At 38.8% G+C, this 13,435-nt stretch overlaps 1 protein-coding gene across 1 annotated transcript in view; it reads right to left on the bottom strand.

The window, feature by feature from the left end:
• Positions 1-4,588: 4,588 nt before the first annotated feature.
• The window catches only part of TMEM123 (transmembrane protein 123), an 86,163-nt gene continuing 77,316 nt past the window's right edge, over positions 4,589-13,435 (bottom strand). The window contains exons 11-14 of the mRNA XM_052652988.1: positions 9,464-9,490; positions 9,152-9,373; positions 7,911-8,064; positions 4,589-5,224 (exon numbers count right to left, since the gene is read on the bottom strand). Of these exons, the coding sequence (XP_052508948.1) occupies positions 5,200-5,224; positions 7,911-8,064; positions 9,152-9,373; positions 9,464-9,490 (428 nt within the window). The 3' untranslated portion in view covers positions 4,589-5,199. The remainder of the gene's footprint in view (positions 5,225-7,910; positions 8,065-9,151; positions 9,374-9,463; positions 9,491-13,435) is intronic.

The following is a 13,435-nucleotide window of genomic DNA, read 5'->3' as shown; positions in this document are numbered from 1 at the left end:
AATCCAGTATGTTGAGGTACATTCCTTTAATTATGTTAAGATGAACGGATGTTAAAATTTTCAAATGCTTTTTCTGTGTCTGAGGTATTTTTTTTCATTCTATTAATGTGATGTATCACAGAGTTATTTGCATATGTTAAACCATCCTTGAAGTGAAGTTGCTCAGTCCTATACGACTCTTTGAGACCCCATGGACTGTAGCCTACCAGGTTTCTCAGTCTATGGGATTTTCCAGGCAAGAGTACTGGAGTGGGGTGCCATTTCCTTCTCCAGGGGATCTTCCTGACCCAGGGATCGAACCCCTGTCTCCCGCATTGCAGGCAGACGCTTTACCCTCTGAGCCACCAGGGAAGCCTGGTGAAACCATCCTTACATCTTAGAAATAAAAGTCCCAGTTGATCATGGTGAATGATCTTTTTGTGTGTGTGTGGCTGAATTCAGTTTGCCAGTATTCTATGAAGAATTTTTGCAACTATATTCATCATGGATATTGGCCTATAGTTCTCTTTTCTGGTAGTGGCCTTTTCTGACTGGTATTACAGTAATGTGAACCTCATAAAACTAATTTGGGAATGTTCCTTCCTCTTTTTTTTTGTAAGAGCTTTGAGAATGATTTAGTTCTTTCAGTGTTTTATAAAATACTCCAGTGAAGCTGTTTTGTCCTGGTATTTTTAGTGCTGGGAATTTTTGACTACCCATTCAGTCTCCTTATTAATAAATGGTCTGTGCAAATGTCCTATTTCTTCTGAGTCAGTTTGGCAGGTTATATGTTTCCATTTTTCCCACTTCATCAGTGGGCCAGGGTATGCCTCAGCTTCTGGGGGTGAGAGTAGACCATGGGCCAGGGCTGCCAAATCTCTTTGGGGACCCAAATCAGGCAGTCCTGCACTTCACTGACTTCCCAGGTTAGACTGTGCCACCAAATTGATTCCGATGCTGGAGATGAGCAAAGCTGCTGGGACCACAGCACTTGCATGTTGCTGGTCGGACTTCATCTGCCACGTTCTGAGTGCTGGTTATTGCAAGCTTTCTCCTTTCCTCTGTTGGATTCCAAGTGGTCAAGCCCCCCAGATTTCCTTGCAGTTCTCAGGGGGTGAGACGAGTGGGTGCTCCAAAGAAGTGACGTATAGTGCTGGGGGAACTGGATATCCACTCTGGGCTCTCTCTCCCAAATGGGGTAGCTCTAAGCTCAGGGGAAACCTCTTGGTATGTTATGGTGCTAGCCTGGGGAGGGGCAGTGAGTCACCATGTAGTCCCTCCTCTGTACCTTTAAATGTGGTCTTTCTTGGTGTCTGTGGTGCAAGGGGATGCTTCAGCCTCACTCCTGTGTTCCAGGCTTCTCTCGGTGCACAATAGTTGTCAGCTGTGCTGCTTGTAAGTGGGGTGAGAGGAAGTCAGGAACAATCTATGTTGCCATCTTGGTGATGACACACGGCATTTTTTTTGTATGTATGCTGCTGCTGCTGCTAAGTCACTTCTGTCATGTCCGACTCTGTGTGACCCCACAGACGGCAGCCCGCCAGGCTCCCCCGTCCCTGGGATTCTCCAGGCAAGGACACCTGGAGTGGGTTGCCATTTCCTTCTCCAATGCATGAAAATGAAAAGGGAAAGTGAAGTCGCTCAGTTGTGTCCGACTCCTAGCGACCCCATGGACTGCAGCCCACCAGGCTCCTCCATCCATGGGATTTTCCAGGCAAGAGTACTGGAGTGGGGTGCCACTGCCTTCTCCATTTTCTATGTATAAGATACTTCAATTTTTAAAGAATAACTAGCTGAACCTTAAAAGGGCATTTTTTTCCTCGACAGATGTGATGTTTATTCTATCTATACTCATACCATTGTGTACCTAAATAAGAAACACATTCAAGCCTGACGTTGCTGGGAGCATAACTACCCTGAGTGAAGCTGAAGTAATGATGCGGAGGGAGGAAGAACTATGTACAAATATTACTGTAGGAGTACATTTTATTATATAAAGAATTTTCTGCACCTTTTCCCCTTGGTTACTCTGTAACAATACGTATTTAAGTCTTCCTTGCATGTGTGGTAAGTCACTCAGTCCTGTCTGACTCTGCGACTCTACGGACTGTAGCCCGCCAGGCTCCTCTGTCCATGTGATTCTCTAGGTAAGAATACTAGATTGGGTTGCCATGCCCATCTCTAGGGGACCTTCCCGCCTGGGGGTGGAACCCCCATCTCTTATGTCTCCTGCATTGGAAGGTGGTTCTTTACCACTAGCACCACCTGGGAAGCCAAGTCATTCTTTCAATAAAGCTAAATTATATCCAGTTGTAAAGAAAAAGTGTTGAAAAACCATATGTTAATACTTTTGCAGCTGACTTATATCAGAAACGGTAGTTGTAAAATTTCTACAACAGATATGCTTGTTTTAAAGGTTCTACCCAGAAGAATAAAAATAAGTGGCTTTAAATCAAAGTCCTTTGAGCAGTGCCTCTCAGACTGGTGTTCAGAATCACCTGACAGGAACTGCTAAAAGACTGCTGGGCTCCACCCCAGAGACTGTGATTCAGTAGATCTGGGCTGGGATCTACTGTACCAGGCTTCCACGTGAGGCTGCCGCTGGGCCAGGCAACCACACAACAATCTGCCTTTTCACTTTGGGCATTTTCTGTTAGCTTCTCCTAAGTTTGATAAAAAATGAAGCAAAACCACACACTACTCTTGGATAAAGAACAAACTTTTATTCTAAAAATAGATCTCAGTAACAAGGAAATACCAAAAGTTGGTCCTTATAATAAAAAGAAAAAATGTAACAGAAATTTGCTTTATATTTTTTTCCTGAAAAATACAAAATTATCACTCTAATTTTGCCAGCTCTCATTAACTGTATTTGAATTATTCATTCTACGGACTATCCAAGGAAATTTAAAAATCTTAGGTTGAATTCTACCTAATATTTAAACAGACATTTGAGTTGGTTTTATCTTCAAGTAAATACATTCTTAAAGAATGCAAATGAAACTGAACATTTGCTGAAGTAAACATAACGAGGAAGATAAATTTATACTTAGGAAATGTGCTCCAAAGTGAAATACTGGTTTATATAGTTGTTTCCCTTATTTTTTGCAGATAACCAAAAAAACCCCCAAACCCCAAAACCTGATTGTATTGAACTACTGATATTTGAAAGTAACAAATTATACAACTTATATACAGAAAAAGACATAACTAAATTTTTTCAAGCCCCAAGAACAGGAAATTTTAAAGGCAAATAATGACATTCAGTACTTAAAAAGTGGTTTTATATTTTCAAAGTGCTAAGAAACAAGTATTCAAGAAAATTTCAGGCCTGTCTACAAAGTTCTGACTGACTTGAAGTACTGAAATACCAAGAATTCAGAAGACAAGTTAAGGTTAAAAAGCCTTCTTTACTATAAAACATGTCTTCAGTATATTTTGCAAAGAAGTAAAGCAGTGGTTAAAGGACCAGTTATGGATAAGTTAGTAACATACAAGTCATCTATCAGCCCAGATCTCTTTCCAAACTAATGCAAACACGTGTTTCATGCACGCCTTCCACACTGCATGTGTCTCATCCACCCGTCCTGTCACATCCAGATTTTGCATGATTCTTATTCTTCATCATGTCAGTTGGCCACAATACACAGTGAGTAGAAATGATCCTTTCATATCAGAATTCTTGATTCTCTGCACAAAAGTTACATTTAATTCCTCTTAAATGAACGTACACATTTATTAGGACTTCTTAGCTCATTTCTGGGCTGTCAGAAATTGGTGTGATTTACTTTGACCGTCTAAGATAGAAGAAACAGTATGTTAGTATGTAGTATGACTAAGTATCTCTTTTGTTAAAACTTGACCCTGAGTTTTGAGTGCTGGAATATAAACTGTAAAGCTGAAAACACTCCAAAATATGTTGGCTAATACTGCTGTCTTTACAATATTATGCTTTTTCTCTCCATTAACATAATACATCTGAAAGTGCCTCCTCCTCAGCAGGCGAGAAGAGGAGAAGTTGGAGAGAAAACCCAAATACGGAAGCAGGAATGTCCGGTCTTAAAAACTCCTGTTTTAAAACTAAGAATTTATTCCAAAATATGTTGGTGTTTTAGTGTAAAAATGCTATTTCCTCAAATCTCTGAGTGACACTGACGGAGTGCACCTATAGGAGTAGCAGCCTGAGGGAAGCCCCACAGCTTGGCAAACACAGCACTTCTCTCTCATTTGGACCAAAGAGTGCTAAGTGTTGCTGTGGAAATCATCTAAAGGTATTTTTTTTTTTTAAGCTAGGTCTGTTTACATTATGTTAACCATTTCTAAACATTGAAAGCAGTTCTACATCTGTTAAAAATATTCACTAAATATAAAATTAACAACTGAACATGAAATAAAGCAATTTCCAGTGGTGACAGTGTTCTCACAGTAGCAAATAATCTAATTATTTAATACTAACAACTAAGTTTTTAAAACATTATTATGTTAAACAGCAATTACAGAGGAGAAAAAAGGCAGTTACATCAACTGCTATTGAAAGCACAAAAGAAAAATACAGGCTCTCCAATGGTTCTCTAACAAGGATGAGCCTAGACACTGTTTCTAGTTTTAATTTTTCGTTTTTTTTTTTGGTGGGGGAGGGCATGTATTTTGTTCTAAACAAAATAACTAACTTTAACTATATAAAATATTGATGGTTTCTGAAGAGACAATAAACTAAAATTATGCTTAAGATGTGGCTTATTCATATAATTTCTGCTCTGTGGCAATGGTAATTAGGATATATCCAGCTGTTATTAGCACTGAGATTCTTTGTGTGACTAACAAAGACATCAAAATCCTTAGTGCTGAGACAAGCTCCTTATTTGAATGACCAGATGGCATCATACCCTTCAGTGATGATGCTTTCCAATTACTGGCCTATGTGACCAATGCCACAGAAAAGTAAGACCAGACTTGTTTGTCTTACTATGTATTTTCTAAAACTGAATATAATACCACTGCACTAACTATATGCTCCATATGTTCATTAAAAACCCCCAAACCAAAACCTTTTTCCTTTAATAATCATGAGGAATCTTTACATATTTATATAATACACGGTATATTATATGCACGGCCTGTTTATGCTATTTTCAAGAAGAGAATACTGTATTAAAGTAATAAATCAAAATTAGGTGATAAGGCTGTATCACTCTTCTTTCCACTGGTTCTTGGAGTCTCTTAAATGATGGCATCATGTTCATCGCTGTAATAAATCAAAAGTTAAAATTACTTTATGTTTTATATTTGTATCAAAATACTTATAGTTTATATTTTTAAGTAATGAATAATTTCAAGCTTCAGAATCAAAACTGTCATTGCTTTGTGTTTTCTTAAGCAAAAGTACCTGGTATACTATAGTGGTGAAGGATTCAAGCAGTGTATTCAGGTTGCAAAATGGATCTACACTCAAATCTCTGCTCTACAGCGGCTGTGACTTTTCATCAATTAGCTATTATAAACCTCTTTAAAAAAGAAAATAACCAGAACAATCATTTTATGAGCATCTACTATGTGCCAGGTGTTCTGCTACAGACTTTACACCCATATCTCATTCAGTCATCACAGGAGCCCCAAGCAGAAGGGAGGGTGCTGAAAAAAATATCTGTGTGTGTATGTGTGGCTAATGGTAGGTATTTAATCAGTCAATTCCATTTTGCAGAAGATCAGAAGCTAAGCAAGCATGTAAGCCTGAGGCCTCTCATCTTGACTACTAGACACTGCTACACCATGCACATGAATGTAGGCAGGCACCCTGCTAGTCAACAGTAGAACCAGACTCACATTTAAGTCTGTCTGCCCCAACCCCACCTCTTACCACATCACTCCACCGTCTATCCATGCAACCCTAAGAAACACAGCAGCTGACACTTTAATCAGTGTTATTATCCAGTAATGGAAATTAGAAATGCTCATAATTACTAGATACTGGTCTCAGTGTCCTTAATGGGAAAATAGTAAGTCTTTATTTATGGAATGTCATTATTTATAACTTCAAAGGAACGACTGGCTTTAAAATAACACTTTAAAAAAGTGTAGCACTAAGAAAAACATGGTCAATTAAACTACAACACAATGCTTTCTCATCCCATAGAAAGTAAGATGCATCTACTTCAGAGGGGTTAAAATGTGGAAAAACATAAAAACAAAAATGTGTTCTGAGACTCAATGAAATAAGGTGTTTCACCAGCTACTGGTGTGATATGAATAAGACTGCTTCTAGCGTCACACTGCCCTATACACCTCACAGTCCCCTCAGTTATGGGGACTCTGGACCTGACGCCTTCCACAGGGCATGCAGCATTATGTGGCCATGTACATGTGACAAAGAAGCTGGCCCGTAAAGCTAACACTACATACTTCGTAGTTAAGGCTCTTTAAAATGAAAACAGCACACTTAAATTTAGTTCCTTCATAGTTTTATAGTCTCGAGTATCAATAAATATTGATGATATAAAAAAGGAGATGTATTAAATTTAATCAAAATGTGCCTTCTGTTTAACTGGTGAAATTAAAAAAAAAAAAAAAGCCAGATGATAAATATTTCTAGGAACAGAGTGGTTTAAAAAATTTTTCCATATGTTAAAGCATTTTTAGAATTAACTTGATTTAGTTAGTTTCCTTTTTTTTTCTTCTTTTACAGGCTGAGCTACAAGAGGAAGAATGAATGTTTCTGAATGTGCGTTTATCTGACAAGACACCACCTTGATATTCTTTTAAAGTAAGTTTGATATGATGGCTACTATACATGGAAGGTAAGTTACAATTTAAATATTTTTTAAAGTCTGGTTTTCTTAGTTCAATGAAAAATCTGAGACTTATTTTGATATTATAATTTCCTCCTAGAAATTCATAATGTACATCAACATATTAAAGGCTTACACAATTTTACTGTGCTCAATCAGCATTTCCTAAACGTTTCTGACATGGAAATTCTATGGGACATATATGTATTGACATATGACAACTTACATTTTGGAAAATGCCATTTGTTCTATGGTATTTATTTTATATATACATTAACTGATGCTGGGAAAGATTGAGGGCAGGAGGAGAAGGGGATGACAGAGGATGAGATGGTTGGATGGCATCACCGACTCAACGGACATGGGTTTGGGTAAACTCCGGGAGTAGGTGATGGACAGGGAGGCCTGGCATGCTGCAGTTCATGGGGTTGCGAAGAGTTGGACACGACTGAGCGACTGAACTGAACAATCAAAAGAATAAATTCACTCTTGTACATATAAGACTCAAAAGAAAAACCAAAAGGACTTTGTTGTAGTAACAAAAATTGGGAGATGATACCTCTAAAAACCATCAGCTCTACAGAATGACATGGTTTGTTGTTGAGGACTTGTTGATAAAGCTCACCTGAAAAGATGGGTTTTACTACAGAGTAACTGATAATATATATTATACTAACAACTCATTATCAGGGAAAATGAGGCTGTCAGAATTTCTTTACTTTCTTTGTCACAGAAAGCAGAAATCATGTTTTTATCAAGGATGCTACTTTAGTGTATCTTACATTTGTCAGCAGCACTAAGTCAACAGCCTTAGGAGACCTGATAGGGTATTTCTTGTGATTAGAGGTGTAAGCATGTGAAAAGGGCTGATTAAACTTGGGTCTCCAGTTAGAAAAAGGATGGCACACTAATAAAACACAATCATTTTTACAGGTATATACATCCATTTTCATTTGCAAATAATTATAATCACGAGCTTGTACCCAATTTGCTTTAGGCACAAAGGATTAATAGGAATATAACTCATAAATCTGTGAATTAGTAGTCACCGAGATGAACACTGGCTCTACTCTTAAATTTTGTCATGATATTTAAATAAAGAACTAATAATAATAATAATAAAAGTCCTGGCCAATCAAAACTTACATGGTTCTATACCGAATGCCTCGTCTTGAATAATACACTTTGCATCCAATGTAAAGAAAAGATAAAACTCCCAGTGTTAATACAATACCACCAACAAAGCTGCCAGTATCAAATTTTGATCCTTTATTTTCCTTAGAAATAATAGTTGTTGTGACTAGAAGAAAACAAAACAAAAAATAGGTTTTAGTGCTTTTAAAATACATTGTAATCAACTAAAACATTTTGAATTTCCATGTAAGCACTCTGACCTGGGGACGAGAAGGACATGAAGTTGCTCTCCAGCTGGTTTTGTGTCTAGTGACTGCCTGGCTTTAGTTTTCTTCAGCTGACCCAACACATCCCTTATTAAAGAAACCCCCACTGCCTGCAGTCCCAAGATCTTAATGCGAGACTGGACTTAGATGGGCTACCAATACCATCCAAGGCAGCAAGAGTCGGGGAATTCTTTTACGAATTCTCTTTAAGAGTTCATGCCCTAAACAAAACATGTCTGGGTAACAGCTGTAATCCTGAAACTGGATCCAATTTGAATAAATGTTTCTAACTGAGATTTCTCCTTTTGAACAAATTGTGAATTTTTACTATTTTAATTTTGTGAAGTCAATACATAAATTGTAGTAATAAAGAAGAGAAACTATTCCGAATAAAAGTATATAAAAACACAAAAAAGAAACCATAAAATCTGATATTTGTTCTGGTAAATGTAATCAACAGCTTTTAAACAGAAGTTCAACTTTGGATAACTTAAAAGAGAATTTAAAGGTTTTGAATTCCAGGTTTCACAGGCATTATATTTTAAACAAATGAAGAAAAAGAGTGCTGAGACTAATAATATATATGTGACTATATCTAATACCATTAAAAAATATCTTTATGGTACAAGTGGATTAAAACCGAAGTTCACCATGATTTAGGTTTAGAAATCATGGAGACTGACCCTACCTAATTCCCTTCTAGAGTGAGGTACAAAAAAAATAAAAATAAAATTCCGTTAGGATAATTTATTTATTTACAGATGGATCTTATACAGTCATTATTTGTCATGATTAAGTTGGAAGCTAATTTCTTAAAGGAACAAGATAGTTACTACATCAACCCTTTTCCTGATCTCTACAACTAATTTATACAGAAAATGAGAAATAATTGCCTAAATTTCTATATTTTACAGAATGGAATGATATAAATGCAGCATTTTAACAACTATTTTTCAGCATAGGAAAAAAAATCCATTTTATACATACCTGTTACTGATGAAGAACTATTGTGGGCTGTGGTCACTGTGGATACTGATACCTGGGATGTATTTTGTGAAACATTTGTTATTTTGGGTGTAGACTTTAAGGTGGCAGAAGTCATATTTGTTGAGACCACTGGTGTTATCATTTTAGATGTTAAGGGTCTCGAGGTGGTGGCTGTCCCATTATTTGAGGCTGAGGAATCTTTAGTTTCTGATGATGATTTTCCTGTGGGTTTCAAGGTAGTAGTGGTTACATTCTTTGAGACTAGGGAAACTGAAGCTGTTGATGGTTTTGGACTGAGGTTGGAAGATTCACCTTTATGGTCGTGATGTCCCTGTGGGTCTATGAGAAGATATAGAAACATTAAAGCAAGAGCTGTGACTCAGATAATCAAGCTTCCACTTCACTGCCTTTCACGGTCACACATAAAGGAAAAGATCTAACAAACAGCAGCATGAAGATACTTAGTCTACTAATACTCTGCAGTACACAGCAATAAGCCATAAAATGTCTCAAAACAGGAAAATATTCAAAAGGAACCACGCCTGGATTTACATAGAGTTAGGAATTTTTGTGACCATATGGTGGGGTGGGGTGTGGGGGGAGGGGGAAGGAGACCCAACCCAGTAGACGGAGCTCTTTCAGTACAGGGACAGTGTCTTAACCACCTCTGTCTGAATATGCCATACTTTATGTCACAGTATTAGTTGAAAAGATTATTAAACCAATGGATGTAAAAAGGGTTTTTAAAGTTTAAAGTTTCCCTGCCACATTCTTTCAAAAGGCTTTGGGGACAAACAGTAGCTACATGCTTCTAACCACCTGAAGTGGCTGTGAGCATAAGCGGGACACTCTTTATAAGAGTAAAACCAACTTCCCATGATACATTAGGAATTGAAATAACATTGCAGAACATGGTTGGTTGGAAATCTCATAGTGGTGATAATATTCCATCGTTGGAAAAATATTTTGGAAAGCTTAAAATATGCAAAAGCCAGTTTTATAAGGGGAAACCATTCATGTTAATTTAAAAAAAACAACTGGAAATAAATAAGCACTATTATCAAAAAATAAATACTAAATATCTATGTATAAAATGCCCTATGGCCAAAAGCAAACATTTCTGTCTTAATATTTTTTCATACTCTATCTTCATTGTAACATCATAACCTAACTGATACTTACAACTAAAGATACTTTAGTTACTTATAATTTACTAAATAAATGTGTGTTAGTTGCTCGGTTGTGTCTGACTCTTTGTGATTCCATGGACTGCAGCCTGCCAGGCTCCTCTGTCGATGGGATTCCCCAGGCAAGAATACTGGAGTGGGTAGCCATGCCCTTCTCCAGGGGATCTTCCCAATCCAGGGATCGAACTTGGGTCTCCCGCACTGCAGGTGGATTCTTTACTGTCTGAGCCACAAAGGAAGCATAATAAATACTATTTTACTATATACTATCCAAGGAATCAAAAATCTCTCTTTGCCCTATTGTTATTGTTCAGCTCCTCTGTCTTCCACTATCTCCCTGAGTTTGCCAAACTTATGTCCACTGAGCTGGCAATACTATCCAACCATCTCATCATCTGCCGCCCCCTTCTCCTCTGCCTTCAATCTTTCCCAGCATCAGGGTCTTTTCCAATGAGTCAGCTCTTCGCATCAGGTGGCCAAAGTATTGGAGCTTCAGCTTCAGCATCAGTCTTTCCAATGAATATTCAAGGTTGATTTCCTTTAGGACTGATTGGTTGCAATTTATCTATTTGTCTCTGCAGGTTTAGTAGTTGCTATGTTGCCTGCATTTTCTCATTTCACTCTCTCTGGCCAAGAACCAAAGTGGAAAGAATTCGCCCCTGGCCTGCCTTCTCCACGGACAACAGCATCAGGCCTTCAAGGTCCCTGTCACACCCAAAAGCTATGACTTCAGGTACTATCACCCTATCTCTCACAATTATTCTGTACTTTTTATTCAAAGAATTCAAATATTTGTTTTCAGCTTTACAGACTGGTTTTAATAGTGCTTCTTATCTGGCCATCAGCTTTTACTATTTAAATTCCTATCACCTTTTCTGAACTCTGGGTCTTTATTGTGTGATCTCTTCCACTGAGTATTACCTGATTTTTAAAAAAGACAAAAGGAATTAGTACTTCTATATTATGTTGTTGTTCAGTAGCCCACTCGTGTCTGACTCTTTGTGACCTCATGGACTGCAGCACGCCAGGGCCCCCTGTCCCTCACCATCTCCTGAAGTTTGCCCAAGTTCATGTCCACTGCATTGGTGATAATACCAAAACTTTTGTATTATACAGACTAATAAATTATAATCATTCAAGTAGATGATAGAAATGCTATGAACTTGAACTAATCTTTTATTAATCAATTAAAATGTGCTACAGATATAAGTAATATACTTTAGCATTGAAATAATCACCTATTATTTTAATCTACTGAATGAATTCTATTATAGTGAAATTAAATACAGCAAAGAACCATTGTTTATATCATATCTTTAGAACAGAATGATCTTTGCAGAGTGGAACAATGAATACAATGCTGCTTTTGGATTATACACATGCGCACACACACACACAGCCCACTCTCTTCTCCCAGCCATAATAAGATATTCTTCACAGATACTATACAAAGTCACATGGGCAAAAACAGGGACCTGTCAGGTTCGTTCATTAAGAAAATCCAAATGTGTTAAAGAAATGACTAAGCAGCTAAAATTTTCTACAAATTTTGCCTGACAAAACAGGCAAATAAGTTTCATGTTAAGGTGTGTTCTGTGATGTTTAAATGTGTTAGCTGCAATGCAAGGATACTCTCTTCAAGGTCAGAGCTCACATTCAGTGAGTCACTCCCCCCCACCCACTGTCTATAATATAAGTGAATGGTCCTCTGGGCTCCTCTACAAATGAGAGCATCCCTCCATGGGCATCTGGGTGTCTTCCCTCTCCCATAACTGTTCAGTGACTGGCCAGTGTTCTCCATGGCGAGGCACAGTGAACACCTGCAGAGATGTCGGGAGAACAGACCACGCACGCAGGGCTTGGGAAGGGTTAAGCTCTGCTGCGTTAGCCCTTCAGTCTCCACAGCCTCTGAGAAGCGGAAGTTGTAAGGATGTGGAGGGCGGGTGACATGAGCGAAGGGGGTCAAAGGAACCAACCTCTAGTTATAAACTGAGTCAGTCATGGGGATGTGATGTAAACCACATGGTGACTCTAGTTCATATCACACTGTGTATTCGAGAGTCTTTAAGAGAATAGACCTGGAAAGTTCTCATCAGAAAAAAAAGTAACTAAATAGGATGACAGATGTTATATAAATTCTTATATATATTATGATAGATGTTCTTATTATGATCATTTTGCAATATAGACAAGTATCAAATCATTATGTTATATACCTGAAACTAATGTGTTATATATCAACTATGTATTTCAATCTAAGAAAGTACAAAAACATCAAGTTAAAACAAGACAAAAGAAGGTACAAAGGCCCAAGGAGGGTATGTTACTGGAAAGTGTGATGTGTGCTCTTTGTCCACCCCCACCTCAGCCCACAGAGTAAAAGAGGGGAACACAAGCCCTTGCCCTCAAGGCAAGCTGGAAAGGCTTCAAGGGAATCACCTGAAGAGCAGGCCCAGCATCCGCTGGACCTGAAGGGACAAACACTGAGATCTTACTCTGGCCTGAAAAGTAACTCTAAAGGCGAGAGGCCGTGGGTGAGCTGTCTCTACCTGTCAGCAGAGTTTAAAAAGGCTACTCTGGGAGTCGATTCTTGGTTCCAGTGACAACAAAGGGTGCTTGCTTCCCATGAACCAAATCAGGCCCCGTGGAACACAGCCAGCACGGGGCTGCTTTAAACGACAGCTTTGCAGAGCAGGGGCCACGAGAATGGCATCATTGACTCAATGGCCATGAGTCTGAGTAAACTCCAGGAGTTGGCGATGGACAGGGAGGCCTGGCATGCTGTGGTCCATGGGGTTGCTGAGAGTCCGACATGACTGAGTGACTGAACTGAACTGGACTGAAGGGAGTGGAACACGAGGACCAGTAGGGGTAAGGTCCTAGGGCATCCAGAGACTGGCGGGGGAAGCACCAGCTGAGGGTCTCTCCAGAAGCTCCCCAAGAACCACATCTGCCACCCAGGGACACCTCCACCAGCTGCAAACATCCCAGCGGGCTTCTCCCCAAGCCCCTTCAGGCCTGCTTCCATGAGGTCAAAACAGCAGAGGTGAGGGGAGAAGGGGGAGCAAGGACAGGGGCTGGGCTGTACTGCAGCCCC

This window comes from Budorcas taxicolor, chromosome 15 (assembly GCF_023091745.1).
Source record: "Budorcas taxicolor isolate Tak-1 chromosome 15, Takin1.1, whole genome shotgun sequence".
Taxonomy (NCBI): domain Eukaryota; kingdom Metazoa; phylum Chordata; class Mammalia; order Artiodactyla; family Bovidae; genus Budorcas; species Budorcas taxicolor.
The sequence above is the reverse complement of the archived record's forward strand: the minus strand, read 5'-3'. Positions and strand labels throughout refer to the sequence as shown.